We start from the raw sequence: 27638 nt of genomic DNA, 5'->3' as shown, positions 1-27638 counted from the left end.
GTAGACTGCTCAGCCAGGAAGATCAACCGACTCCTGGGATGGGAACATCACTACCCCGCCCAGGAGATGCAAGATAAGTTGAAGGCAATGGAGGTCTGCAGTTCACTTGAACTGCAGTCGCTGTATAGGACCTTCGCCACCACCCCTGCATACGAGAAAAGGAACCTGAAGTTCGGGTCGGTGGACGAAGAGAAAAAGGAATGGGTGAAGTGGTTGTTGAGCAGAATAATGATCACCGCTCACACCACTGACATTCGTACTGATTACCTCGTTGCCCTTCGCTCAATTATGGAGGAATCCAATGATGTGAATTTGGGCGCGATCATCGGCTTAGATATCTGGGATCGAAGAAGCGGAGACAGAACACTGGGTCACGGGACCCTGATCACAGAACTTTGCCGTCGCGCGGGCGTCGATTTGCCCACTCCAGCCCCAGAGCTCCAAATGAAGCCGCTGTTCCCAGCGGCCTTCCACAAAAATTGGCTGGAGTCCAAGGGGTTTACTCTCATCTCCAAACAGAAAAAGAGGAAAGCACAAGTGGCAGCGCCCCCTCCACCAAAAAGAAAGATGAGATTTGTGGGGGGGGAAATCATCAGAGAAGATGTGACACCTCATACCGAGCCCGACTCTGAGAGAACAGTCTCCAATGAAGCTCCTAGCGATGAGGAAGAGGAAGCCCTCCGCTTCGCTCGGGAGATTGAGGAAGATCTATTTGGGGCTGAAGCAGTCAAGAGCAATAAGGGAGGAAAGGCGCCGCGAGCGGCCGCTGGCGAAAAGAGGTCAAAGAAGCAAGAAGACCTTGCTCCACCTCCGGTCAAGAAGCCGAGGGTCAAAGAAGCATTGCGAAAAAATCCAACACCCCCTCGGCGAGCGACGAGGCAGGAGAAAGGGAAAGGGAAAGTGGTGGATGTAGAGTCAAGCGAGGACACGATTCCCCTCTCCAGGCTACGGAAGGGGATCGTCATCAGAGATACCACCGCCCAACCCGAGAGACCTTCGCCGGCACGGCCAGCGACGGAGGAGGTGTCACCAAGGCTGCCAAGCCCACCTGGCGATGAACCTATTCCCTCGACCAACAGGGGGCAGTCGAGCCAACTGCTGTTGGAGCAGGCAAGGAAACCACACCCGTTAAACAGCCGGGAGCGGTGGAGCCTACTGCTGCTGGAGCAGAGGAGGAGCGGGAGACTGTACTGACCGAAGAAACTATCGGCGGAATCGATGTCACCGTGGAATCATACAAAGAATATCCCGCCGAGGTCCCTGCTGCCACAACCGCTGAAGCTGCCAATGAAGCCGAGGAGGTGGAGGCAGTGATTTTAAATCTTCCTATCTTGCAGGTATCCCCGAGCAGCCCAGGAACACCTACCATGATCGGGACACCTGCAGAAATTCTGACTCCTGTCTCAACCAAATCTGATAAAACACTTATAGAGGAGGAGGAGGAGGAACAGGATAGGAAGTTTCAAGAACAGAAAGCTCAGCTGCTTGCCGCAGTACAACGGATCGAACGAATGCAGCAGCTCGAGCGAGAAAGAAAAAGGAAAATGAAGGTGCTGGTCAAGCTGCTAAAATACTGGAAACCGCTGACTCAACTCCAGCTGCGATTCAAAAGGTATTTACAACGGAAGAAAGCAGAGTAGCTGGAGTACGAAGCAGCGAGGCAGCTAGTATTCCTCAGGGATGTCTCCCCTGAGCCAGCACCCGATTCCCAAAAAGAGGAAGAGCCAGTGGAAATCAGTTCAGCTGAGAGTGAGCGACAATCATCGCTAGAAAATATTGAAAGAAGATTGGATGAACTCGACTCAGCCATTGTCACCCAATACATGATGACTCAGACATTAATAGATACATATGCTAGGAGTCTGGGTGCTGAACTGACTGTTGGAAAGAAAGCGATTGCCGCACTAGAAGAGCGAGTGGAAGCACTAGAGACTCTGGCTGCAAGCATGGGTACGATGCTTCAGGAAATCATGAAAGCACTCGCAGCTCTTACCCAACAAAATGCCATCCTAATGGAACAACAGCTTGACACAACCAGGAGTCTCCATCGATTGGAAGACCTAGTGCGGCAGATATCACACAACCTTCCTCAAGGGCGAGGACCAACAAGTGAGAAGAAGAAATAAAGAAAGGTCCTCCCCCATGTACAAAAATTTGAGAATAGCAAGGGCTGTACATAACATCAATCAAGGAAACAACAATTTTTGGTAACTCGTGACAATTTTTCTTTATTGTATGCCAAACATAACCTGAAGTATGTGCTCTTATGTGAAATAGCTGTGATATCCTGCTTTGTTAACTTTGTGATATGTTCTAGAGTAGAGTTAGACAACCTAAGCACATCAGACTAAGTACTTGTCCTTCGAACTTCACCATAACTCGAAGACTAGTGTTAGACTAAGTAACAGTGAAAGAGACTTGTGAAAAACTAGTGCCCCTTCGTTTCAACTTTTCCATACTCAGTAAGGCAAGTGACCAGGTTTTTCGACTTTGCTCATAAGGCATAACTTGAAAAGAGAAGTCCTTAAAAAATTGGTTTAAGATACGATGCGAGCGAAGCAGGGAGGATCTATCATTACAAAGGAACTGAAAAGGCCTAGGCGTGTGGGAATCAAATAAGATCATGAGCAGACACAATGTTTGTTTGAAACTCACGATCCAAAAATATATATATATATATAAATATATTCTCCGCGCCCTTCGGCTGAAGGTTTCCTTAATCAAAAAAAAGAATCCCTGCTAAGCGAACAAAGTTGACAATACCTGGATAACTCCAATCTCGTTAAATCAAATGACATGCTGAATACTTGTGGCTCACTTGTTCCTATCCGAGATTCACTCTACTCCCAATCATGGCACTGGTTATTAGCACTTCTTGATTGTCGTGAACGGAATAACCTCTTGATCTTTTAATGCAGTTTGTTCGAGGACGAACAAAGGTTTAATGTGAGGAGGTTTGATGACTCCAAATACGAGCATATTCTTAGTTTGACAAAAATGTGTATTACTCGAGTTTCTGCATAAGAACCATCAAAATAATTCATAATCGGCATACAATATTGATTTATATCACTAGGCATGATCCATAATTCGTTGTTGAGATTATTAACGATTTTTGCCCTCTTAAGCGGTATTCTGGAACCAGAAAAGCTAAGGCAGACGCCGCAAGCGACAACCACCTTCGCTCACAAGCGTCCTGAACATATTTTGAAAATACTAAGGCATGAGAGGCAAGCGGCCACCTTCACAGCCCGCAAGCGATAGCCTCTCCCACTTGCAAGCGACAGTCCAGATACCCACCGCTGCAGACTATCACCAGATTTCAACTAAGTACTTCAACTGCAGCGGTACAGCCATTCCAATTCCAGCCAGCACAAGCGAGCCGAGCTGCGCTGATGCCCTCCAGCTCTCCAGCAAGCGAGGAAAATTTGTGCCCTTAATCTTCAATGCAAGCGAAGCGGGCACCCTGGGAGTTATGGCCAGCAACTGCTTCAACAGAATAACCACCAGAAACCGCCTAACTGCCCAGCGGTTGGAACTGCCTAACAGCTACTTGCAACCGTCTCTTCACACCTACTATAAATAGGGCCAGATATCTTTATGTAATATATCGAATTTTTTTGGTGATTTCAGCATACATCTAGAATTCGTCGTCTTCCTGTTTTCAAGAGCTCCAACCCTGTAAGGGAGTTCTCCACAGGAAAGGCCAAGGGAGTAGGGGTCTTTCCTCTCCCTTGGCCACGTCTTTATTGCTTTCTTAGATTAGATTACTGCTTTCATTTACAGCTTTGTAGTCTAATTTTTCGCGCTTTCGTAGTATATAAAGAAATATCATTCACTTCTTCAAATTAAAATTCTTTCACAATTTTCCATACTTATATAAATCAAGTTTAGAGAATTTCATATCACTGGTATAGAGCGAGAGAAGAATTGATCATTTAAGCCTTGTTATGCGCCAAAAGCGGTTTCAAGGTAGTTCAATGTAGTTAAGTACGTGGGAGCCTTTTCGACCTGCTTAACTGCTGTGCTAAATTCGATTCTGATGAAATAGTAGTAACATCAGGGGGTAAAGCCACTAATGAGGCAGAAATTGGGAAAATTAACGGGACATAGACGGCGGTCTATTAGGTCGCAGAAATTCCTAGTGACAATAGGGTTTCTTTCTTATAATGTCTTAATTCTGGGTGTCATTGAAGTCTTGTTGTAAATCCCCCCCAGGTCAAAAATACCAGCGTGATGAGTTCTTTATAATCCAGTTTATATAATTACAACATCTTTCTCTCATCATTTTCATAATATACATATATTCTTCCGATAACACACTTTCGTCATTCGCTCACTACATCCAGGGAAATCTATCCATTTAGTAACGCACAGATCAGACACAGCACCTCTCCTTCACTCTAATTCGCTCATATACATATATATATATAATATGCCGCTCACTCACGCCCCGATCCTCTGGTAACCACGATCCATCCATGCCCCGATCATCTGGTCCCCATTTTTGCTCATGTCCCGATCATCTGGTTACCACTGAAATTCCACCTCTCGCTTTCGTTTCGCTCGTTTCCGTTCACCTCATCTTTATTGCTTTATTTACTGCTTTCAGTAGTTAAAATTCAGGCCTGCTCCACGCGGACCCTCTCTTGTATCCTTCGTCGCTTTCTCTAAGATTTTCGCCATTGAAATTCATGACTTTAAATCCTTGTGTTCGACCTGGAAACTCACCAGTAAAAAGAGTATGAATAATTTTGATAACTGTTCAGGGTCTACAACCACACAATTGCTATATCTGATCGTTTTCCTATAAAAAATATACTCATTGATTTTCGAATAAAATTTCCTGTGAATTTGTATACAAACTACAATAACAAAATTTTAGTTATCAAAGACAGAAGCGGAGATGTTATCTTTAGTGATAGTGCAAGAGGAAAAATCAGCGGATATGGCATTCTTGAGAAAGAAGGAATTCCAAGACTTTCAAATGTATACTTTGTTGAAGGATTGAGTACGAATCTGATAAGTATAAGCCAGCTCTGTGATGATAACTTGCATGTAAAGTTTACAAAGGAATCCTGTTAAGTTTATAATGGTGAGCAGAAACGAGTCATGACTGGTGTACGATACAAAAAAAACTGCTACCTGCTGGAATACCCGAAGATGGAAGCCCTGATCTTGAAGGATGATCAAACCATGTTATGGCACACCAGGTTGGGTCATGTTAATCCACAGAATTTGTTGAGGATCAGTAAACTTGGAGCTATCAGAGGATCACCCAAATTTCCGAAAATGCCCAGCACTACCTGTGGTGACTGTGCTCGAGGAAAGCAGAATATAGTTGCTCATCCGTCGTTAGAACAACGTTCAAGCAATCAATGTTTGGAGTTGCTACACATGGATCTCATGGGTCCAGTCGATGTATGTAGCCTTGGGGGTAAGAAATACATTATTGTCTATGTTGATGATTTTTCCAGATATACATGGGTGGATTTCTTGCGTGAAAGGAGTGGAGCCTTTGACACATTTGAGAAATTGAGTACAAGGCTCATGAATGAAAAAAAATCAAAGATCAATAGGCTAAGGACTGATCACGGGAAGGAATTTGAAATAAGATATTTGTTACTTTCTGTGATGGGCTTGGAATCAAACATGAATACTCTGCTCCAAAGACACCTCAACAGAATGGAGTAGTTGAGAGAAAGAATCGTACTCTACAGGAGATGGCAAGGTCGATCATGCATGCCAAAGGGGTTGCCAAGTCTCTATGGGCAGAAGCTGTGAACACAGCTTGCTATGTCGTCAATCAAGTGTATCTCAGACCACATACAGAGAAGACAGCATATGAAATATGGAATGGCAAAAAGCCAAATGTTTCATACTTTCATACTTTTTGGTGCAAGTCCTACATTATGAAGGATCGAGATCATCTTCATAAGTTTGATACTAGTTCAGGCGATGGAATTTTTCTTAGATATTTGTTGAACTCAAGGGCTTACAGAGTTTACAACAATCGAACCAAGAAGGTGATGAAATCCGTGAATGTGATATTCGATAATGCTATTTCATAAAAAAAAATAAAAAATAAAAAATAAAAAATAAAAAATCTATACATCCAAGTGATGATGATGATGATGATGATATCCCTACCAAAGTGATTCAGAATTCTTCAAATGTTCATAATATTCCACAGATTCAGAATGAACCATATCAGACTGGTGATAGTGATGCTGTAGAAAGTTCAGTCAGATTCGACTGGTCAGAACCAAAGTGTTCAACGGATGTTACTACAACCAACCGACAACCTACAAAGATTGAATCTGATGCAGAAGTGAGAAAATATGGTTCCAGAATACCACAGAACCATCCTACAGATGCTATCATCGGTGATCCAAAATGTGGACGTGTCACCAGAGGTAAACAGATTAACTTCAAAGATTTATCTGGTGTGAACTTCTTTGTTTCCACAGTGGAGTCAAATAAAGTTGATGAAGCCCTTTTGGATGAATATTGGATCAATGCCATGCGTGATGAATTGAACCAATTTGAAAGAAACCAAGTTTGGTATTTGGTGAAGAGACCTGCAGATACGAACGTGATTGGAACCAAGTGGATCTTCAAGAACAAGTCAGATGAAAAGGGAAATATCGCCAGAAATAAGGCGAGATTGGTAGCGCAGGGATACACACAAATAGAAGGTGTTGACTATGATGAGACATTCGCCCCAGTTGCTCATATAGAGGCTATAAGATTGTTGGTGTCTGTTGCATGCTCTTTAGGATTCACTCTATTTCAAATGGATGTGAAGACAACATTCCTCAATGGATGGATCAAGGAGGAGATCTATGTCGAACAACCAAAGAGATTTGAAGATCCCTTTCATCCTCATCACGTGTATCGTCTAAGGAAAGCTCTCTATGGATTGAAGCAAGCTCCAAGAGCTTGGTATGAAAGACTGTCCAATTTCCTGCTGAAGAAGGAGTATGTTCGTGGGTCAACAGACAAGACATTGTTCATTAAGCTAAAAGGGAATGATCTGATGATTGCACAGGTTTATGTTGATGACATTGCGTTTGGGTCAACGACTGCATTCTTGAGAAAGGAATTCGTGAGATTTATGGAAGCTGAATTTGAAATGAGCATGATGGGAGAGCTTAACTATTTTCTGGGCTTACAAGTGAAACAACTGTCTGATGGAGTCTTTCTTAGCCAAATGAAGTATGCTCAAAACATGATTGAGAAGTTCGGGCTTCGTGATGCAAAGGTTGTTAGAACACCCCTCGGACAACAAGATAAGATGTCAAAGGATGAAGATGGAAAACCAGTCGATCAGAAATTGTATAGAAGTATGATTGGTAGCTTGCTATACTTAACTGCCAGTCGTTCAGATATTTCATTCAGCGTGGGTGTTTGTGCAAGATTTCAATCGGCACCAAAGGAATCTCACATGAAGGCTGCTAAGAGGATTCTCAGATATATTAAAGGGACAATAGAAAAGCACAACTGGTGGATGACAGGAAAAGCACAACTGGTGGATGTTTTTACATCGGAGACAACCTTATGAGCTGGAATTCGAAGAAACAAAATTCAGTTGCATTGTCCACTGCCGAGGCTGAGTATATTGCTGCTGGGAGCTGTTATGCCCAATTGATGTGGATTCATCAGATGCTTAAGGATTATGGAATTGATCAAGACTCATTCACTCTTCTATGTGATAATACAAGCGCCATCAACATATCTAAAAATCATGTCCAACATGGGAGAACCAAGCACATTGACATCCATTACAACTTCATCAGAGATTTGGTGGAGAGTGGGATCTATAATTTACAGCATGTTGGAACACTTGAGCAGAAGGCGGATACATTTACAAAAAGTCCGACGGCGATCGGTTTGAAAAACTTCAAAGAGACCTTGGTATGTGCTTCTGCCCTAACTCATCTGCATGCATGGGCTTAATAAATTCTCCAATATATTTATGTTGATTGGGAAATTCGTGATGAATATTGGAGAATAAAAATAATTTGGAAAGAAATATTTTTTAAAAAAAATCCAAAAAAAAAAAAGAATATTGAGAAGAGGCTTGATTGAGTAATGACAAGAGTCAGATTTGATGCCTATTTGAGTGATCATGGTGGATGTTTTGGTTGTGGATTAATTCGATGTAGAGGAAATTTTAGTCCTACACTGGATTTTGAAGAATTTCTGGGCCTTGTGATGTTGCACAAATCATTGTTGATGCTGCGAAGTTGCTGCTACAACAAATCTGATGTCGAATCAACCGAAGTTGTTGTTGTTGTTCATGTTGGTGCTGCTGCTGATGTTGATGTTGATGTTGATGTTGCTGCTGCAACCATTTTCCAACGGACCAAAGGAGAAGGAATTTTTGAAAAAGGAACAAGTGAAATTGTTTATGAAGCAATTGAAATTCCTGCTGATGATCTTGATGATATTTCTGGAAAAATTGTTGGTGACGCTGATGAGGTTGTTGCTGCAACCATTTATCAGCAAATTGAAGGTACTTGTTCTTTTTGTCATCTGCTCCCACGAAGGGGGAGTAATGCAGGAAAATTGGAGATCATATTTTCAGGGGAATTGACCATTAAAGCTATGCTTGGAGATCATCGGAAGAAAATTATTCGAGCCCTGAATTTATTTCCACGAGATCCCCGTGCTGTTGAAAATAAGGAGGTAGAAGTCCCTGAGTCCTCACTCTAACGCCTTTTTGAGCATATGCACCTTGCAAATGGGAGATCGATGTTGCAGGAAGAGGGAGTTGGAAGGAGCTCTTGGGAAGTCCTCTTTGCTATTTTTGTTGTTGTTCTGTTTTGTTGCTTTTGTTGGCCATTGCTGTTGTTTTTCTATTTTTGTTGATCTGCTTTCTTTCAGGCGGTTGTTGAATCGTTGTTATCACAACCGTTCTACTATTTGGTGTAAAAGGTTGTGTGTAGCCTTCTTTGTCTATTGGTCTGTATGTTGATTGCTTAAACTGGATGCTTTTGGTAATGACTGACTTTATTGGATTGATTGTGTGGGATGTTCTTCCTGCACATTTTTTGCATGGGTCCATATGCCAAAAAGGGGGAGAATGTGAATACCCTTTTTATTTTTGGCGATGGACAAAGTTGTTTTCCATTTCCCTGCAACAACCTTTCCTTTTTTAGTTTTCGTAGGTTGCAGGAAGGTTGTCACAACAACCGTGCTGCAGACTGAAATTGTGGGCTTGGCTTTATCTTTTTGTCAAATCCATTAAATGCCCACAAGAAACAAACTTGATATTTGAAGTATGGTCAAACTCGTGCAGGAACATTGGAGCACTCCATCCATTTCTATGCTAAGGGAAATTAATGAGAAGGGTGTTCTTACCAAGAAAGCATTGCTTATAAAATCAAAAAAGACATACTTTGTGTAGTGTGAGTTGGTGTGAAATTCTTAGAGAGAAGATTATTGTGAGAAGCTCTCACCACTCATCCAGTTCAGCTCTTCAACATTCTGAATGTGTGTTCTACACTGATATCAACTGGAGAGGTCGAAGGTGTTCGGAATTAATGGAGTTCCAACCGGAGGGAATGATCAAGCTTTGGACTTCTTTGTTGTGTGGTCGTTGTTAGTACGAGGTTGTAGCAACGAGAACCTTAGGAGGTATTTTCCTGGGTTATCCATGACTAGCATTAGAGTTAAATGAGTTGTGGTTGTTTGTGTCCTTAATCAGCACTGGTTAGTGGAATTCCTCCTGGATTGGTATTCCCCAGATGTAGATTTGTTGATAATCGAACCGGGTTAACAAACACCTTGTTTCATTGTTGTTTTATGTTATACGTTGTTTTTCGTTGTTAAAACGTTGTTATAACTGTGAACCGTCCGCGCTTAGGGAGTTGGCCCTTTAAAGTGTTCGAATATATTTTGTTCGATAAATCACTTTCCCAACAAGCCCCCTTGGCCATTCCGGATAAGAACTCTCTAACAGGATTGGAGCTCTGTGAAGGCAGGAAGATAGCTAGAACGCGTGTACATAAGTGTTTGTATACTCCTTATCGAAGTATGTCTACAATTGGATATCTGGCCCTATTTATAGCTAACGGGAGTAGCGATTGCGAGCAGTTGAGAAGTGGTTCCAACCACTGGGCAGTTAGGCAGTTGTTGGCAGTTATACCGTTGGGGCGGTTGCTGGCCGTAACTCACAGGGTGCTCGCTTCGCTTACTTCGACTTGTAAGGGCGCAGATCTTCCTCGATCACCCAGAAGGTTGGAGGGCATCAGCGTAGCTGAGCGGAGGTGTCAATGTTGGTTGGTAATGGAATGGTTTTACCGCTACATATTGAACACTTAGATATTATTTACAGCCAATTGTCGTCACTCCGCTACAGTGGGTGTCTGGGTCGCTGGCCTGAGCGATGGAGTCATCGCTTGTGAGCGGAAATGACTATCGCTTGTCTCATCTGCCTTAACTTTTCTGGACCCGTATCACCGCTTAAAATGACAAAAATTGTTAATAATCTCAACAAACCAATTCTGGATTATGCCAAGCGAGATAGATTAACAAAGTATGCCATAAATCAGATATTGTGATAGTTTTTATACAGAAATTCAAGTAATACATAATTTTGTCAAGCGGAGAATATGCTCATATTTGGAACCATCACCCTGCAGTTGATCTATTATAGTGTTTGACATTTTCGAAACTATACATATATAGAGCACAAACTAACACATGTTGGATACTGAAATTTGTAAAATTCCATATTTTTTTGGTCTCCTCTTCAGAAATGCATCATCTACAACAATATTAATTAAAATATCTTACAACTTGCAGTTTGAAGGTTCGGCAACAATGGTATGTTTGTCTCCTATTTTACCATAATCAAGCTGAAGTTTTATAAACTATTAATCGAAATACACATTTTATACCCAATTATATAATACTTCATCCGTCCACCTCTAAGGGTCACATTTACTTTTTACGTCATTGTACTTAACATTAAAAATATCTTTATATTTGTATAATTTTTTGTACAAATATCATTCTATTAGTATTATAACACACTAATGGAAGTACTTTTGCAATTTTTTTTAACTTGTACTACATTTAATTATAATAATTAATATTCAAAGATCAACATACAAAAAGTAAATGTGACCTTTAGAGCCGGACGGAGTTAGTATAATTTATAGAATATTTTCAGCTAGAATGAGGTATATGCATAAAAGAGAGTCGTATTTCAGTGAGCAAAAATAATGAATTCTATAGAATAACGAATGTACATATACAAAGAAGAATAAAGTTACATACAAAAATATTTCACTATCCTGATTGTTTGTTTATTTTTTCTTACTTTTCTATTCCCCTACCTTTCTGCTCTCTCTCACATCTCAATTATTTTACTACAAATATAAATCTACAAAAATACAAATGAAGACACTTCTATAGACAACAAAATCATTTACATATTCAAACACATCAAAATAATTCATATTCGACCTGATGATACGATACATTACAAAGTAAAATGACACAGCACTGAGACTTGTACAAACCCAACCGAGGTACAAATGAAATAGATTTGAGCACACCACAAACTCAAAAAATTGATTTTACAAAGAATATAAACTGTATCATACTTTTTCGAACTCCGCTTTTAGGGGGAGGTCTTTTTTGATATCTCGAGCAGGATCGAAGCTCTCAGCAATGAGGGAAGACTTCCGGCAGCGGTGAAGCTTTCTCCGGAGAGACTCGACGACGATTATTTCAACGGGGTGCTTGGGCAGTGATGGGCGGAGTGGGAGGGGAAGTATTTGGAAGAAATAAACCTATCAACAACATATGATAGTGAGTTTTATTAGAATTTTATTTTGTTTTTTATTTAAATTTCTCAATATATAAATAAAAATTCTAGACGCATTACTCTGAAATTTTCTTTGTACAACAGGATAATTTTAAAGTATGTAATTGGATAACGTAAGTTTATATAAAAATAACGGGGTACACAAAATATTTGTTACGTTATATTACAATTTCAAATGTAACATTGATACTAAAGAGTTAAAATATAAATTAAAACAAAAAATAAAAATCGCAGTGCTTTATCAAAATTAAAAAAGTTAAAATTTATTTTATCTCAAATGTATTTAAATACAAGTACTCCTAAAAAAATCATATCTATATTAAATTTGTTGACCAAACAAATATCTACTTATAAAAACCTTTCATCCCATAAATCTATAGCATGGAGTTACCGCGCCGGGCCGGGCCGGCAGGGATACCAAAGCACGTGAAACAGCTGATAGCCAAATATTAATTTTTAAAATTTATTTAATAGGGATTAAATTGTAATTCGACCGATAGTATATAATTATTTTTATATGAAGGGCATTTTTAATTATATACTACTGCACTGGTAGACTTACCCGGACATTTTAAATTATATAATATCTCCAGTAAGTAGGTTTCAGGAGTTTTATAGGAAATTAAAAATTAATAATATTTTATTAATTAATAAAAAGTATATAAGAAATTTTGATAGTTTTATTTTTATTTTATGTAAAAAATAATTATATATGTAATAATATATTTATAATTTAGGTAAAAATTAAAAATATTTTGGTATTGATATATGGTTATTTTTATTAAAATAAAAAATAAATACACGAACAAAAATAGTAAAAAAAGTACTTTGAGTTGGAAACAGAGAGACTATAATAATTCAGTCGATTTGTCCATTTCAATTTGTCAAAAGATAAAATAATTTTTCGAATTATGATTTCAATTTGACAGCTTTTATTGCAGTTTCAAAATCAATACTTCCAGTTTAAAAATCCAATTTAAAAGTCGTCGATTTCAATTTGAATCGTTAATTTATATTTATTTATTTTTAATAATTTTGTTTTATATTTTTAAATTTTTAAATTTTAGTTTTATTCAAAAACAATTAATTTAATTTTAATTTTATTTATTTATTTATTATATAAAAATTACATAAATAATAATAATTGATTGGATTGTTGCGGGATAAAAAATAATTAAAATAGTAATGAATTTAATAAATAGTTAAATTAAAAATTAATTATAAAAAATATTAATATAATTCCTCAGTTCCATGACAGATCTTTCTTATTTTTTATAACAATTGATTCATTTTTATTTTAGGTAAAACTTATTAAATTAAAATATATTTAACAAATATAAATCAATTTAATTAATTATATAACATAAAATATCATAAATAAGGTATAACCCATTTTAAGTTTTTTATTTCTATCTCTCTTAAAAAAATAATATTTTTATATTACATTTAAATATTCACTTTTTTTTTATTAAATTAGTTCATGTTAATATAAATAAATAAAAATATTTTTTATTTTCCTGATTTATAAAAAAAGATTATTCTCTATTCATATTGTATATATTTTTTATGGCGATATAATTTTAAAATATTTAAATATATATTTTTAATTTTTTTTAGTATATATATTAAATTATTGTAAAATTATTAATATTATTAATTAAATAAAAATAATAAAATAATATTATATTTTATTAATATTAATTAATTAAACATTATGAACGAAGAGGATATTAGATAATAATAGTATAATATAAATTAAATATAATTATATAATAAAAATTTATAAAAAATTGAAAATACTATAAATTATTAAAAAATATTTATTATATTAATATTAATATTATTTTAATTTTGTTAAAAATAATAATAAAATGTTTTAGCTTTTTGCACTAATCAATTATTAATACATTACACATTCACACACGCCACCGTAGCCAACTGCCCAACTCCCACCAGGTTAATATATTTTTTTATTTTAAAAAAAATAAAAATAAAAGAATACAAAACCGCCGGTTCGAACAAAGAAAAGAGAAACCGATGCTGAGCCGTAGAAAAACCAGTTTCGGTTCGACGACGGTTTCGGTTTGACTTGAACCGCCGGTTCGAAAGTGAATAGTGATTGGGTTCTATAAATGCTTTGAATTCTTCAACTGGATATTTGCAACTGGTGGCATTTTCGGCCATACTTTGTGCAAAATTTCTCCTCATTTTTGTCGTTTCCCTCAGCAGATCTCTATGAAGTGATTGAGTGCTGTAAGTTAATCTTCGCTCAAATTTAATTTCAATCTATGAACGGCGGTGCGATGGCGAGCTGGAAGATTATGGCGTCGCCGTCGGTGGCGCCGCTGTCGCCGTCTCCGACGCCGCAGCGGATGTCGATTCCTGGTAGCTATGGGTTTCCGGTGATCGGTCCGTTGGTGGATCGATTAAACTATTTCTGGTTCCAAGGGCCGAGCGATTTCTTCAAAAATCGAATCGACAAGTACAAGAGCACGGTGTTCCGCACGAACGTACCGCCGGCGTTTCCGTTCTTCCTGGGCGTGAATCCCAACGTGGTGGCGGTGCTGGACGTGAAATCGTTCGCGCATCTCTTTGATTTGGATCTCGTCGAAAAAAATGTGCTGGTCGGCGATTTCAAGCCTAGCCTTAGCTTCACCGGCGGAATGGAAGTCTGCGCCTATCTCGACACGGCGGACCCCAAACATTCGCAGGTATGTTTCCTTCCATTTACACCTTTACATTACATTACATTGCTTTGTATAACAGCCTGTTCATTTATATCTATATAATTAAATATTAAATAGAGATATATATATACTTTTTTTATTTTAATATATTTTTAGAGGGTTTAAATATATTTTGAGAGTGTATTTTTGAGTTTTTCAGCATTTAAAAATAACAAAAATCTAATATATATTTAATATGATGTGAAAATATGTAGGATGCATCTTTCTAAAATATACATATATATAATATTTTAAATAAAAATAAATATTTATTGATATATTCTTTTTATAAATACATTTGATTTGTTTTATTATAATATAAAATTAAGTTAAAATGAAATCTCAAATTTCATTTTTTTTTTATAAATAGTAGTATCTTAAATTTTTAATATAATATTGAATTTTGGCTTAGCTTTTATTTATAGGTTTACTTCTGTATTTATGTGCCCATAAATATGTCAATAAATTCACATCATTAAATGATTATTTTTATCTGAGGTTTTATTTAATAAGAATAAATATTTATTGTCCTGTAGCGTCAGACGAATAACTTGATGGTGTGAGGATGAATTTGTAATCGCGAAGTTATTAGTTCAAATTCCGACGTTTTCGAGTCTTATTTTACCTTGTCGAACTTAATTTTCATCAAATATAAAATTTGCCCATAATTTCCATGTAAACAAAAAAAAAATAATAATAATACCATAATTATAATAAAATCTTTATATAATATATTGGGGTGTTCACTTTGTAATTTTTTTTTTTATGAATTTATTTTTATTTTTGATAAATTTAACAATGTTAAATATATTTAATAAATTTAATTCAATTTAATTAAATTTCAAGCATCTTACATATGAAAGTCGTTCAAAATCTGTTTATTTATTTTCTCTTTACAATAAACACAAATATATTTATTTATATAACCTTTTATAATTTATAAAATTAATTTATGTTAATTATAGATAAATTAATGTATTATTGTATTTATTTGTATTATATAAATTATTAATTATCTATGATATTTATATTATATATATCTTATTAAAATATAATGTTTAAAATATTAAATATTTATTTTAAAATATTTTAATCATATATATTAATTTTTATTTTTAAAAATAATAACATCGCTGGTATAAAATAATTAATTACACTTCCTAAATACCATGTCTCTAACCAAATGGATATCTTACCCGAGACGGAATGAGTAATATTTTGTATTAAAATATTATTTTTTTGTGAGTTGAAAAAATATATATATGTAATATATATTGTATTAATATTTATATACATATTAATAATATTTACGGAGAATCACACTATTGAAAAATATAAAGTGAACAAAGATATTATATTTTTACTAAATATCTTCGTCTCATTTCAATTATCGCATTTTCCTTTTATGTCCGTCCCATTTCAATTGACACGTTTAAATTTTTTAGTAAAAATTACTAAATCTATACATATTTAACAAATACAAATTAATTTAATTAACTTAATAACATATAAGATAATAATAACATAGGATCCACTCAAAATCTTTTTATTTCTATTTCTCTCATTAATAAACAAATATTTTTATCTATATTTAAAACTTTTAGTTTTTTTATAAAAATTAGTTTTATCTTAATTATAAATTAATAAATATATTTTTTATTTATTTGTATTACTTAAAATTTTATTCTTTACAAAATAATATTTATATTGCATATTTTTATTGAGATATAATATTTAAAATATTTAAGCACATATTCTAAATTTATTTTAATAATATATATTAAAACTACCAATTATATATTACTCATATAAGAATATAATCAAATAATATCATAATTTAAATTATTAACTAATTAAATATTTTACCTTAAACACCTTGTCTCAAATCACCTTTTGATTTGAAGGGAGAAAGTATTTTTTATTAAAATATTATGTGTAGTATTTTTTATTAAAATATTATGTGTATATATTTAGATTAAATTTAAGGGTGTGTCTGTTTTTAAATTTAAATAAAAAATAATATTATTTACTGTTTATTCACTCTGTATTTTTATGTAAGTACTTTTATATTAGGTATGAAAATTTTTGTTAGTAATTTGTTTTATTTTAATTTAAGTTTGAAAATTTTTATGTAAGTATTATTTACGGTTTGTTCACTCTGAATAAACGCCATGCTCCTAAATTAAAAATTTTAAAACCCGAATTTGTTTTATTTTAATTTAAGTTTGAATTTTAATTTTTTAATTAAATAATATTTCATAAAAATATTTATGTATAATTTTATTTAGAACAATTCAATCTGAAAAAATGCTAGTTTTAATTTAAACTAGAAATTAAAATCACAATTACGGTTCTAACGAGGTCAAATTATTATTGTACTGATTCAACTAAATTAGCAAATTAATATGAAGTAATTATCAATTCGTCACAAAATATATAACATTAACTTGTTAACTTAAAACAATTAATATTTCATCATAAGATTGTGTTGTTATATATATTAATATTTGCTACTTTTTTATATAAATATTTACTGTTTTGGTCAAATTATTAGTGTCATGAAATCAAAATATATTTTTGTTATATATTATTATATAATATTACCTCCGTCCGGCTCTAAGAGTCTTATTTACTTTTTGCACGTTGATATTTGAATATTAATTATTATATTAAAATATAGTACAAAATAAACAAAAATTACAAAAATATTTTCACTAGTGTCTTATAATATTAATAGAATGATATTTGTAAAATATATGTATATACAAATATAAAGATATTTTTAACATTAAATACAATGATGCAAGAGATAAATGTGATATTTAGAGGAAGATGAATAAACTATATTTTTACTGCTTATAATTATATAATGTACTATTAAAATATATATTTTATTATATTAAAATATTTATTATTTTCTTTATAAATTTAATACGGTAATCAGAAGGCAAAATTAAATACAACCCAACATTACATGTAAATTGTGATATATATATATATATAATATATATTATATATATATAATCTAACACATGCAATTGAGACAATATCTTATCTTATCCGAACGAATCCTCGAAATGAGCCACGTGTATATTATTTCATATGCATATAAACAATGAGTATTTTTTTAAGATTTTTTTTAATACATCGAAACTGAAATAAGTGTAATAATAAAATTTATTCTTCTGCATTTTATTTATTATTTAAAGTTTTCATTAAGCGTTGGCAAGCTCTTAGTAGAAATATGCTGATGAGGAATAAGATGTACATATATAAAATATTTATATTTTTAAGATATCAATAATCTTAAACATATGGATGCTTTTCCTTTTATTTTTTTATTTTTTTAATATTTTGGATAAAAAAATAAACTCTTTTTCTTATAATTTTTTTAATAATAAAAATAAATATTTTAATGACAATAATATTTTTCATAGTTCTTTAATTGCTAACAACAAAAAGTCAAAAAAAGTCCTCAAAATTTAAAGACACATCTATAACTCTTGCAATAAAAAGTGAAAACATGTGTTTGGTCGATAGTTTACCCAGAGCGAACCCGAAAAATATCGATTGTGAATTCTCACGTTATATATATATATATGTATATAAAGTAAAAATATGTATACTTTGTTTTAGTTTTCAGGGTGCGTTTGTTCGAGGGTTTGGATTTTGAGTTGGGATTTGAATAGTAAAATTTTTGAATTTGAATAGTTGTATGATGTGATATAAATAGGTATTAATGTGATGTTTTGAATGTAAATTGATTTTTAGTATAATATAAAAAATGAAAAACAGGTGTTTGATTTGATATTTCTGGAGAAAAAATGTAATGAATAGTGTATTTAAAATCCAATCCCCAAACAAACACATTCTTTAATTTTAGTAAATTAGTAGATGAATTTGATATTTTATAAAAAAAACTTAGCATATTTTTTATAATCATAATATATTAATATTGTATAGTAAATATTTTCATTTGTATTTTGTAATTTATTTATTATTTTTTTTAGGTGAATAGTAGTTAGATATATATAATGATTTTATAGAAAATGAATATGACAGCTTAACCGAAAAAATGAATATATAGATTTTTTTTAAATGATGAAATTTTATAATAAAATTTTGTAAAAATAAAATGCAAAAATACCATAGCCTAAAGGTGTGTTTATTTGTCTTTATGTTGATTTGAATTTGTTTAATTTTGGCTGTGTTTGTTTATATTGGATTTGGATTAATTTTGGGACTATTACCCAATATATTCTCACCAAACTTGTAAAATTAAAATTTTATTTTTATTGAAGATATTATATATGAAAAGAAATTTTTATATCTAATATTTACTTATATAATAAATATTATTTTATTCTACTTTTAATTTTTATTATTTTCAATTTTCTAACCAAATACAACTAATCGAAACGCACCCAAATTTTTTTAAATAAAGAATCAAATATATTATTAAATAAAAAATAAATACTTATATATTATATTAAATACTCCTTCTGCCCGGTAATATTAAATAGGTTTAGTTGAACATAAAAATTAAAAAGTATTGATATTTTAATTTAAAGTAAATGCATTTAAAAAAATTTATTAAATAATTGATAAAAAAATAGTGAAATAAAAAGACTAAATTAATTATTATATATTAAAATAATGGGAATAAAATATTATTTAAAATATAAATTGTGTATAAAAGAAGATGACATAACTTTTACTGATGAAAAAAAAATATATGAAATTCGAGTGTTATAAAAGAATATTCTTGTGTGAATTAGGTGAATGGGTGATGGATGGTATTGGTAGGTGAACGAAGGCAGCAGAAGACAATTAACGTAGAAACTAGGCACGTTTTCTGCGTGATCACACGTGTCCACACCTCATAAGCCATTGCTGCTGCTATTGTTACGAAATTATTACATGGTTCCTTTATTATTTTTTTTTTTTATCTTGGTCTTGATTTGATCTTGATTTAGATTTGCGGTTGTTTTGTGTTTTGGTCGAATTTTAATTTTTTTATTTGAATTTTGAAATCAAAATAAAACAACATCTTTAAAATGTCTTTGTTTAATATTTATATAATTTGAAGTATTTTTATCGTAAGATATGAAAAATTATAAAATTATTATAAAGAAAGTTTGATTTGTATTTTAAATATAAACAAATATTATTTAGCTCTTACTATTGTTAATAAAAATATATATTATTTTATTTTACAAAATATTCTATTAAAGTATTATTTAAATAAAAAATTCAATTTCAAATGAAAACCAAACAAACCCATGGAGAGTGCTATTTTGTATTTTTGTTTAATTTTAATTGTATTATACTTCACTCTATATATTTGGATAGATGTGTTTTCTATATTACCAACGTGATTCGTATGTAATATAAAATTTATATTTTGTATTAAGTTACTAATTTTGTGTAAGTAGGTGAGTAAAAGGATTATTAAAAAAAAATGAATATTTCATTTTGAAATAATATTATCTTAGAAAAGATCGATTAATTTTTAATTCAACATTGCTGAAGTAAATCTTAGCTTTTAATTAAACAAGGTTAATTAAGTCATTTTATATATGTTTTGGGAATTAAGGGTGAAGATTAATTAGTAGCGTGCTGAATTTTATACATTCAGCATGTCATATGTTCTAATTATTTTATCCAATCTAATAATGTATTTACTATATATTATTATAATCAGGATAAAATGAAGTCCGATATAATAATACTCCCTCCATCCCGCAAGAAGGTTGTCGTTGATTTTTTGCGTGTTGATATTTGAATATTAATTATTATATTAATACGTAGTACAAATCAAGAAAACAAAACAAAAATATGTTTATTAGTATCTTATAATATATATATACAACAATATCTGTTGAGTAAATTATTCAAATATAAGGATATTTTAAATGTCATGTATAATGACGCAAAAATCAAATGACAACTTTCTTTTGCGGGACGAAAAGAGTACTATAATCAAAGATTATTAATCCTTCTCTTATAGGTGTTATTAAATAATACAAAAATATTATTAATGTTGAAAGACTATTTATCATTTATAAGTAAGTAACTTACTATTAATTTTATCATATAATTAGGTATTTTAGACAAAATTAATAATCTTATACAATAATCACTGAAACATTGAAGTACTTTATCATATGATATAACCTATTAAAATAATACATGTATTATAATCCTATCCTACAAAGTAAACACACTATAAAAATACACTTTTTTCTCAAACACATTTACTTTTTAATGGCTAATATTGTGTAAAATATAGAAGTATTTTTTTTTATTTATTAAAGTAAAAAATACTTCTACTAAAAAAATCGATACATTTGACTTGAATAGACTAAGTGAAAATATAGTTACATTGGTGGCGGACGAAGGGAATACAATAAATATAAATCAATTTAATTAAATTCATAATATAACATCATTAGAATTCACTCAAAATCTAACTTTTTTTTTTTTTTTTTTTTTATCTTTCTTCAATAAATAAATAATTTTATCTATATTTAAAATTAGTTATGTTTTTTAACAAATTCATTGGTGGCAGATAAAGGGAATATAAAAAATATTATAAAACAATTTAATTAAATTCATAACATATAACATTATTAGAATTCACTCAAAATTCATATATTTTTTTTTTATCTTTCTTCAATAAATAAATAATATTATCTATATTTAAAACTAGTTATTTTTTAACAACTTAATTTATATTAATTATAAATAAATAAATAAATTTATTTATAAGATATAAAATTTTATTTTCTACAACATACTATTTATTTTACATATATTAATATTATAATATTTTAAGTTTCTTTTAATAATATATACTACTTTTTATACTAATAAAACCATTAGTATAAAATATAAAATAATATTAGAATTTATTATTAACTCACTAAACTAAATTTATTAACTTAAACCTAGTATTTATATAATCTATACAATGGTAGAATATTAATTATTAGTGAAAGTGAAAGTGAGATCAGAAAAAAAAATAAAAAATAATAATAATAATAAAATAAAAGAGAGAAACAGACATGTTCCTTGGGCTGTGCAGGGATGATATATTCCCCTAAAATTTTATGCAGAGAAATTTTTCCTGTCAGTCAACATCCTTTATTAAAAGCAAGTTTACAATGCAATTTTTGTATGTGTTTTTTTGGGTTTAATTTGATAAAATTTCATTTAAAGTTTCTATTTGAATAATATTTTATTAAGTATTTTGTGAAATAAAATCTAAATATTAAAATTTTAAAAAATACTAATAAAAAACACATGTACCATTTTATTTTTATATACAGTAAATGTACAATATATTTTTGGGAAAAGAAAAATACCAAAGGAAGTGTTAATTAGAGGTGAGCATTCGAATTTTTGGTTTATCTTTTGTTAAATATGAACTGATCTGAAAATTTAAATTTTTTAAAAAATTTAATTTGAATCAAACTGAAAATCCAAAATTTGAATTAAAAAATTCGAATCTAGCCAAAATATTCAAATAATCCAATTATTATTTTTTTTAATTTTTTTTTTTATGTTTTAAATTTTAAATTTTATTTTGAAGTTTTATAATTTTTTATAATATTAAATATATATAATAAATAGAAATAAGTATATTAAAATATAACTAAAATTTCGAAGTTTTTATTTCTATTAAAATATTAATACTATCTTCGTCAATTTACAAAGTTTACATTTGCTTGTTAATATTTGAATATTAACTATTATATCAAAATTTAGTACAAATTAAAAAAAAATGACAAAAATATTTTTATTAGTGTCTTGTAATACAAACAAAATGATATGTGTATAAAATATAATATAGATATAAAATATTTTTAATCTTAAGTTGATAGAAAAAATAAATGTAAATTTATTAAGTAAACATAAATAATATATAATAAAATATATTAAAATATTATATTTCAAATTGATTCGAATTCTGAGTATTTTGATCCGAACTGATCCGATAAATCAAAATTTATAAAAATTTTAGTTTGAACCTAAATCTGGTATCATACACTTATATTACATGGGGACTGAAAGAGTATATTCTCGCTCAAAATTTATTCAAAATTTTTTATTTTTATCTTTCTTCAATAAACAAACTTTCTATTTAATTGTAAAATTAGTTTATTATAATTATAAATAAATATTTATACGTATTTATATTATATTTATATATTATATAAAATTTATTTTTTACAAAATAATATATTGTATACTTTTTCCGTTCCTTAACAATCTATCCATATTTTCATTTTCGTCCGTTCTATAACAAAATATTCATTTTTTTAAGTAATGGTACCATCTATTTCACGTTACAAATACCCTTCCAATTTACAATATATTACACAAATGTCATTACCTTTATATCATACAATACTAATAAGGGTAATTTAGTCTTTTTATCTTTACTTCTACTATAATTTAATATAATAGTAATATTCATAAAACTCTATGCAAAAAGTAAATGGATATTTAGATACGGGACGGAGAGAATATATTTTATTAAAATTCAGTCATTAAAATAACTAAACATAAATAATTTTTTTAATTATATATATTATATCATAAATCAAATATTAATTAAATAAATTACCGTCAACGCAATTTTCAATTTAAAAACTCAATAGATAATCATAAGCATCCTAATTAACTGTGTATTTGATGATTAAATTCGTAGTTTTAAAGGTTTAATTACGATGAAATTTATTTAATAAATATTTATTTATATATTATTTTATTGAAATAAATATTTAAAACTTATATTTTAATAAAATACTCTTCTGTCACCCTCAAATGTATTTTTTTAAAGTTTTATAATAAATAAGAAATAATAATATTTTATTAATTAATTAAAGTGTGTAAGAGGTTTTAATATTTTTGTTTTAATTTTATATATAAAGAAATTATATGTGTAATAATAGTATGTAATTTAAGTAAAAATTAAAAGTATTTTTGTATTAGTGTATAAATCTTTGTACTAAAATATAAAATGATACTTTGAAATGAAACATATGAAACTAATAAAAAAAGTACTTTGAGTTGAGACTGAAAAAAATATTTAATATAGATTATTAATACAAAAAAAATTATTTAGAATTGATAAAAATTAATTTTATTATTATTTTTGAATATATACAAATATATTTATAAATTTATAGGTTGTGCTTGATTGAATTTATTAATTTTTTTTTAAATATATCATATTAAATTATATATATTTATTTATATTTTATATCAAATATTAATTTTATGTTTACAATATTACATCATTTTATATAGATATTTTAATTTAAAATTTTTACTATTTGAAATACAAATTTAAAATCCAAACTCTCAATCAAACAATCTCTAAAAAGTGAAATCGAAATAAAATATTGGGCGTGTTTGTTAGTTGTTTCTAATTGAAATATTTTTTACATTATGAAAAGTGTGTTGGTTTTATATATATATATATATATATAATACTTTATATTAAATTATTGATTTTTTTATTAAATAAAGTATATGTATTATATTATTGTTTTTTAATACTGTGCTCATTTTTTTTCTATTAAAAATATTTTTATTTTTATTTAATAAAAAATAGATTATTTTATATTTTTTACTGTAAAAAATAAAAAGTAACAAAAAAAAATCAATAAAAACTCCATAAAATTAAAGTTAGGGACAAAAATTTGAGTAAAATGAAGTATCAATATATATTATACTTTAATATTAATTGAAAAATATCTAAAAGTTATGGTAAGTGTATTCATGTATAAATATAAAAATATTTGTAATATATAATAAAGTTTATAATTATTAATAAAAAAATAATTTTTTATTTGAATAATAAACAATAACAAGATATAAACTTAGCAAAGTGGATATAATACTTAATGTGATAAATAATTAAACATAAGCTAAAATTAATCTATACCCTTAAATTTAATTATTAATTAATTAATTAATGATGTTGATCAAATAAAAAAAAAATTAAAAGCATTTTATGGTTTTTAATTGGGTCCCAGCTGAAGGAGTTCGCGATCGACACTCTCCGACGGAGCGCCGCCACATGGACGCCGGAGATACTCTCCTCTCTGACCACCCTATTCGACGAGGTGGATGCGCAGCTCAGCGGCGGTGGCGGCAGTGTGATCACCCTACTCCTCCTGGTCCAACAATTCCTCTTCACCTACCTGAGCCGGGTCCTCCTGGGCGCCGACCCCGCCGCCGTGCCGGAAATGAAGAAGTCCGGGCACATCATGGTCGACCGTTGGCTGGCCCTCCAGCTGGCCCCGACCATCCCCATCCTGGCCCTCCAACCCCTGGTCGAGATCTTCCTCCACTCCTTCCCCTACCCCTTCTTCCTCGTCCAATCCGACTACAACAAGCTCGCCAGTTTCATAAAATCCCAAGCTAAAGAAGCCCTCCACCACGCCCAGACCTCCTACAACCTCACCGAATCCGAAGCCATTAACAACCTCCTCTTCATGTTCGGCTTCAACGCCTTCGGAGGATTCACCCTATTCTTGCCCACCCTATTGACCTTCCTCGAAAGCCAGAAGGACGTGCACCCGCAACTCCGAAACGAGGTTCGGTCGACCTTAAAATCGTCGGGAAGCGAGACGTTGAGCTACGAGATTGTAAGAGAAATGGATTTGATCAATTCGTTCGTGTACGAGGCCCTCCGGCTGAGCCCGCCGGTGCCGTCGCAGTTCGGGCGGGCGAGGAAGGACTTCGATCTGACGTCACACGACGCCATTTACGCGATCAAGAAAGGGGAAATGCTGTGTGGATATCAGCCGCTGGTGATGCAAGATCCTAAGATATTTCAAAGTCCGGCGGATTTTGTGTACGACAGGTTTTCCGACAAGAAGGGAGGGCGGGAGCTGCTCAAGTATCTGTACTGGTCCAACGGGCCGCAGCAGGCCGGGGAGACTTGTCCCGCCGCCTCCAACAAGCAGTGCCCTGGCCGGGACTTTGTGCCGGCCACGGTTGCCTTCTTTTTGGCCTTCATGTTTCAGAGGTACGACGACATTCAGATATCCTCTGGGAATATTACGGCGCTGAGGAAGGCCAAATGAAACGAAATCACTGATTGATATATTATTACTCCTAGTATATTGTTTGTTGTCGTCTATGTCTATGTCTTTGGATTTGGATCTGGATTTGGCTATATATATATGTTCCATGGATGGATGGATGGATGATTATTACCAAATAAGGAACATAGTACGTACGTACGTTGAATGCTTGTTTTGCTTATTAATAAAGTTAGAAGAAATGTTTTATTTTTAGGTAATACTACTACTTTCATTTACTTGTAATTTCAAATATCTCCCATTCTCTTTGCCATTTAGGAATTAGTGTTTTAAAAAATATTACATATAATCACTATCAAAATTTTGTTAATTAGCCTCCAAGATTATTTTGGAATTAATTCCGAGACTAGAAAAATACATACTCCCCCGTCCCCAATGAAAAGACCTTTTTGAAATTTTGTAGTAGATTAAAAAATAATAATATTTTATTAGTTACTGAAAATATGTAAGGGTTCTTGACATTTTTGCTCTTTAACTTTATGTATAAAGTAACTGTATGTGTAACAGTATGTTTGTAATTTAAGTAAAAATTAAGGGTATTTTGGTATTAGTGTATAATCATCTTGTTATATATTTTGACCGGTGATTATTGAGGCCTAAAACACACACAACCGACCCTCCTGATTGAAGCCCGGATCCGACGACCCGCTACTCGACCCAGATCTCTGTGAGACTCGTTGTATTTCTTGATTGTTCACTGTGAATCAGTCTGAACCGGTTTGCTGATCCCTGAACCGGTCCAACACAATACAACACATAACAAAACTGGTTCATTAAGACCAGAACACACTCCTCCAATTCAGTTCAGATAGCGATTCTCTCTCGAAAGCCCTAGGTGATTCCAGTGAGATTCCGTCGACTTTGTGCCTGTGTTTTTCGGTGAATCTGTCCGGCAACTTGGGAAGTTCTCCTTCTCCTTCGATGCGTGCCTTCCCCCTTGGAGTTTCTATGGTTTGGTTTGCTTGATTTATGCCTTATTGTTGTTTGCGGTGTAACTTGTCTGCAATGTTGTTTACACTTGATTTAGGCAATGTTTCCTTAGATTAGTGTTCAGGTTTGCGTGTTTGTTGCGTTTCCGTGGTGTGTCATTTGTGGTTGGGGTCTTGGATGTGTGTGGTGTCGGTGTGTTTGATTTGAGGGTAAACTGAGTCCGAACTATTGCTTCCGTAATAAATCAAAGTTTTCTTTATGACTTGTTCGATATTGATTTGATTTCGTAAGAATATTGCTTAATCGACCTTGGTTTAGTAATGACATATCTTTTTCTTTTTTCAAAACAAAATAGGAAAGGGATACTTTAAAATGTGACAGACGAAAATGGTATGAAAGATATTTTGAAATATTTTTGGATTTTCCGAAGCTGTATTAACTATACATTTTATTATATTGAATAGTCTTGAAATTTTTGAACCTATTTTAAATAGTCTTGAAAATTCTAAATTTGTTTTAATTAGTCCCGGAACTTCTGAATCTGTTTTAATTAGTCTCGAAAATTATGAGACTTTTATTAGTTTCAAAGATTTTGAACCTATTTTGATTATTCTCGAAAATTCCAAATCTTTATTAGACTACTTTCAAGGATTATCAGTTCCACGTATTCGGTATGATATTATGGCTTATATTACTTGTTCTTTATGGGATTACCTTGTTTAGAAGTAGTCGTACGACAGGTTCAGTGAATTTTTTTTTTGTGTTTGCTATGACATTACGCTGATCGAATGTAGTCGTAAGGTATGATATGTAGGTTTGATTTTGGGAATTGACTTATGGTTGTCTTGGCTTTTCCCGTTTTTCACGGACTGATGGTACTCTTGATTGTAATGTGTTTGTGAATGGTATTTTGTGTTTGTCTTTGGTTTTATCTGAGTTGAATGAGAACCCCTGCTTCCAAACTCTCAAATCTCAAGTATAATATAACAATGATAGACATTACCATTTGAGATTCCA

At 31.5% G+C, this 27638-nt stretch overlaps 1 protein-coding gene across 1 annotated transcript; it reads left to right on the top strand.

Moving 5' to 3' along the window:
• Positions 1-14008: 14008 nt before the first annotated feature.
• On the top strand, positions 14009-25886 carry LOC127247718 (fatty acid hydroperoxide lyase, chloroplastic). Its single transcript, XM_051269692.1, has 2 exons — positions 14009-14553; positions 24618-25886. The coding sequence occupies exons 1-2, from the start codon at positions 14131-14133 to the stop codon at positions 25671-25673; spliced, it is 1479 nt and encodes a 492-aa protein (XP_051125649.1). The 5' UTR covers positions 14009-14130; the 3' UTR covers positions 25674-25886.
• Positions 25887-27638: the final 1752 nt, after the last annotated feature.

The sequence above is a fragment of the Andrographis paniculata genome, unplaced genomic scaffold (genome assembly GCF_009805555.1).
Source record: "Andrographis paniculata isolate CXL003 unplaced genomic scaffold, ASM980555v1 Contig32END, whole genome shotgun sequence".
In the NCBI taxonomy this organism is placed as follows: domain Eukaryota; kingdom Viridiplantae; phylum Streptophyta; class Magnoliopsida; order Lamiales; family Acanthaceae; genus Andrographis; species Andrographis paniculata.
Note: the sequence above shows the minus strand (reverse complement) of the source record. Positions and strands in the feature narration are given on the sequence as shown.

What these genes read in the sequence shown, in the direction of transcription:
- LOC127247718 (XM_051269692.1), top strand. Translation starts at nt 14,131, where the DNA reads ATGAACGGCGGTGCGATGGCGAGCTGGAAGATTATGGCGTCGCCGTCG. An exon ending in CGGACCCCAAACATTCGCAG is followed by an intron (nt 14,554 to 24,617) that starts GTATGTTTCCTT and finishes ATTGGGTCCCAG; the next exon opens with CTGAAGGAGTTCGCGATCGA.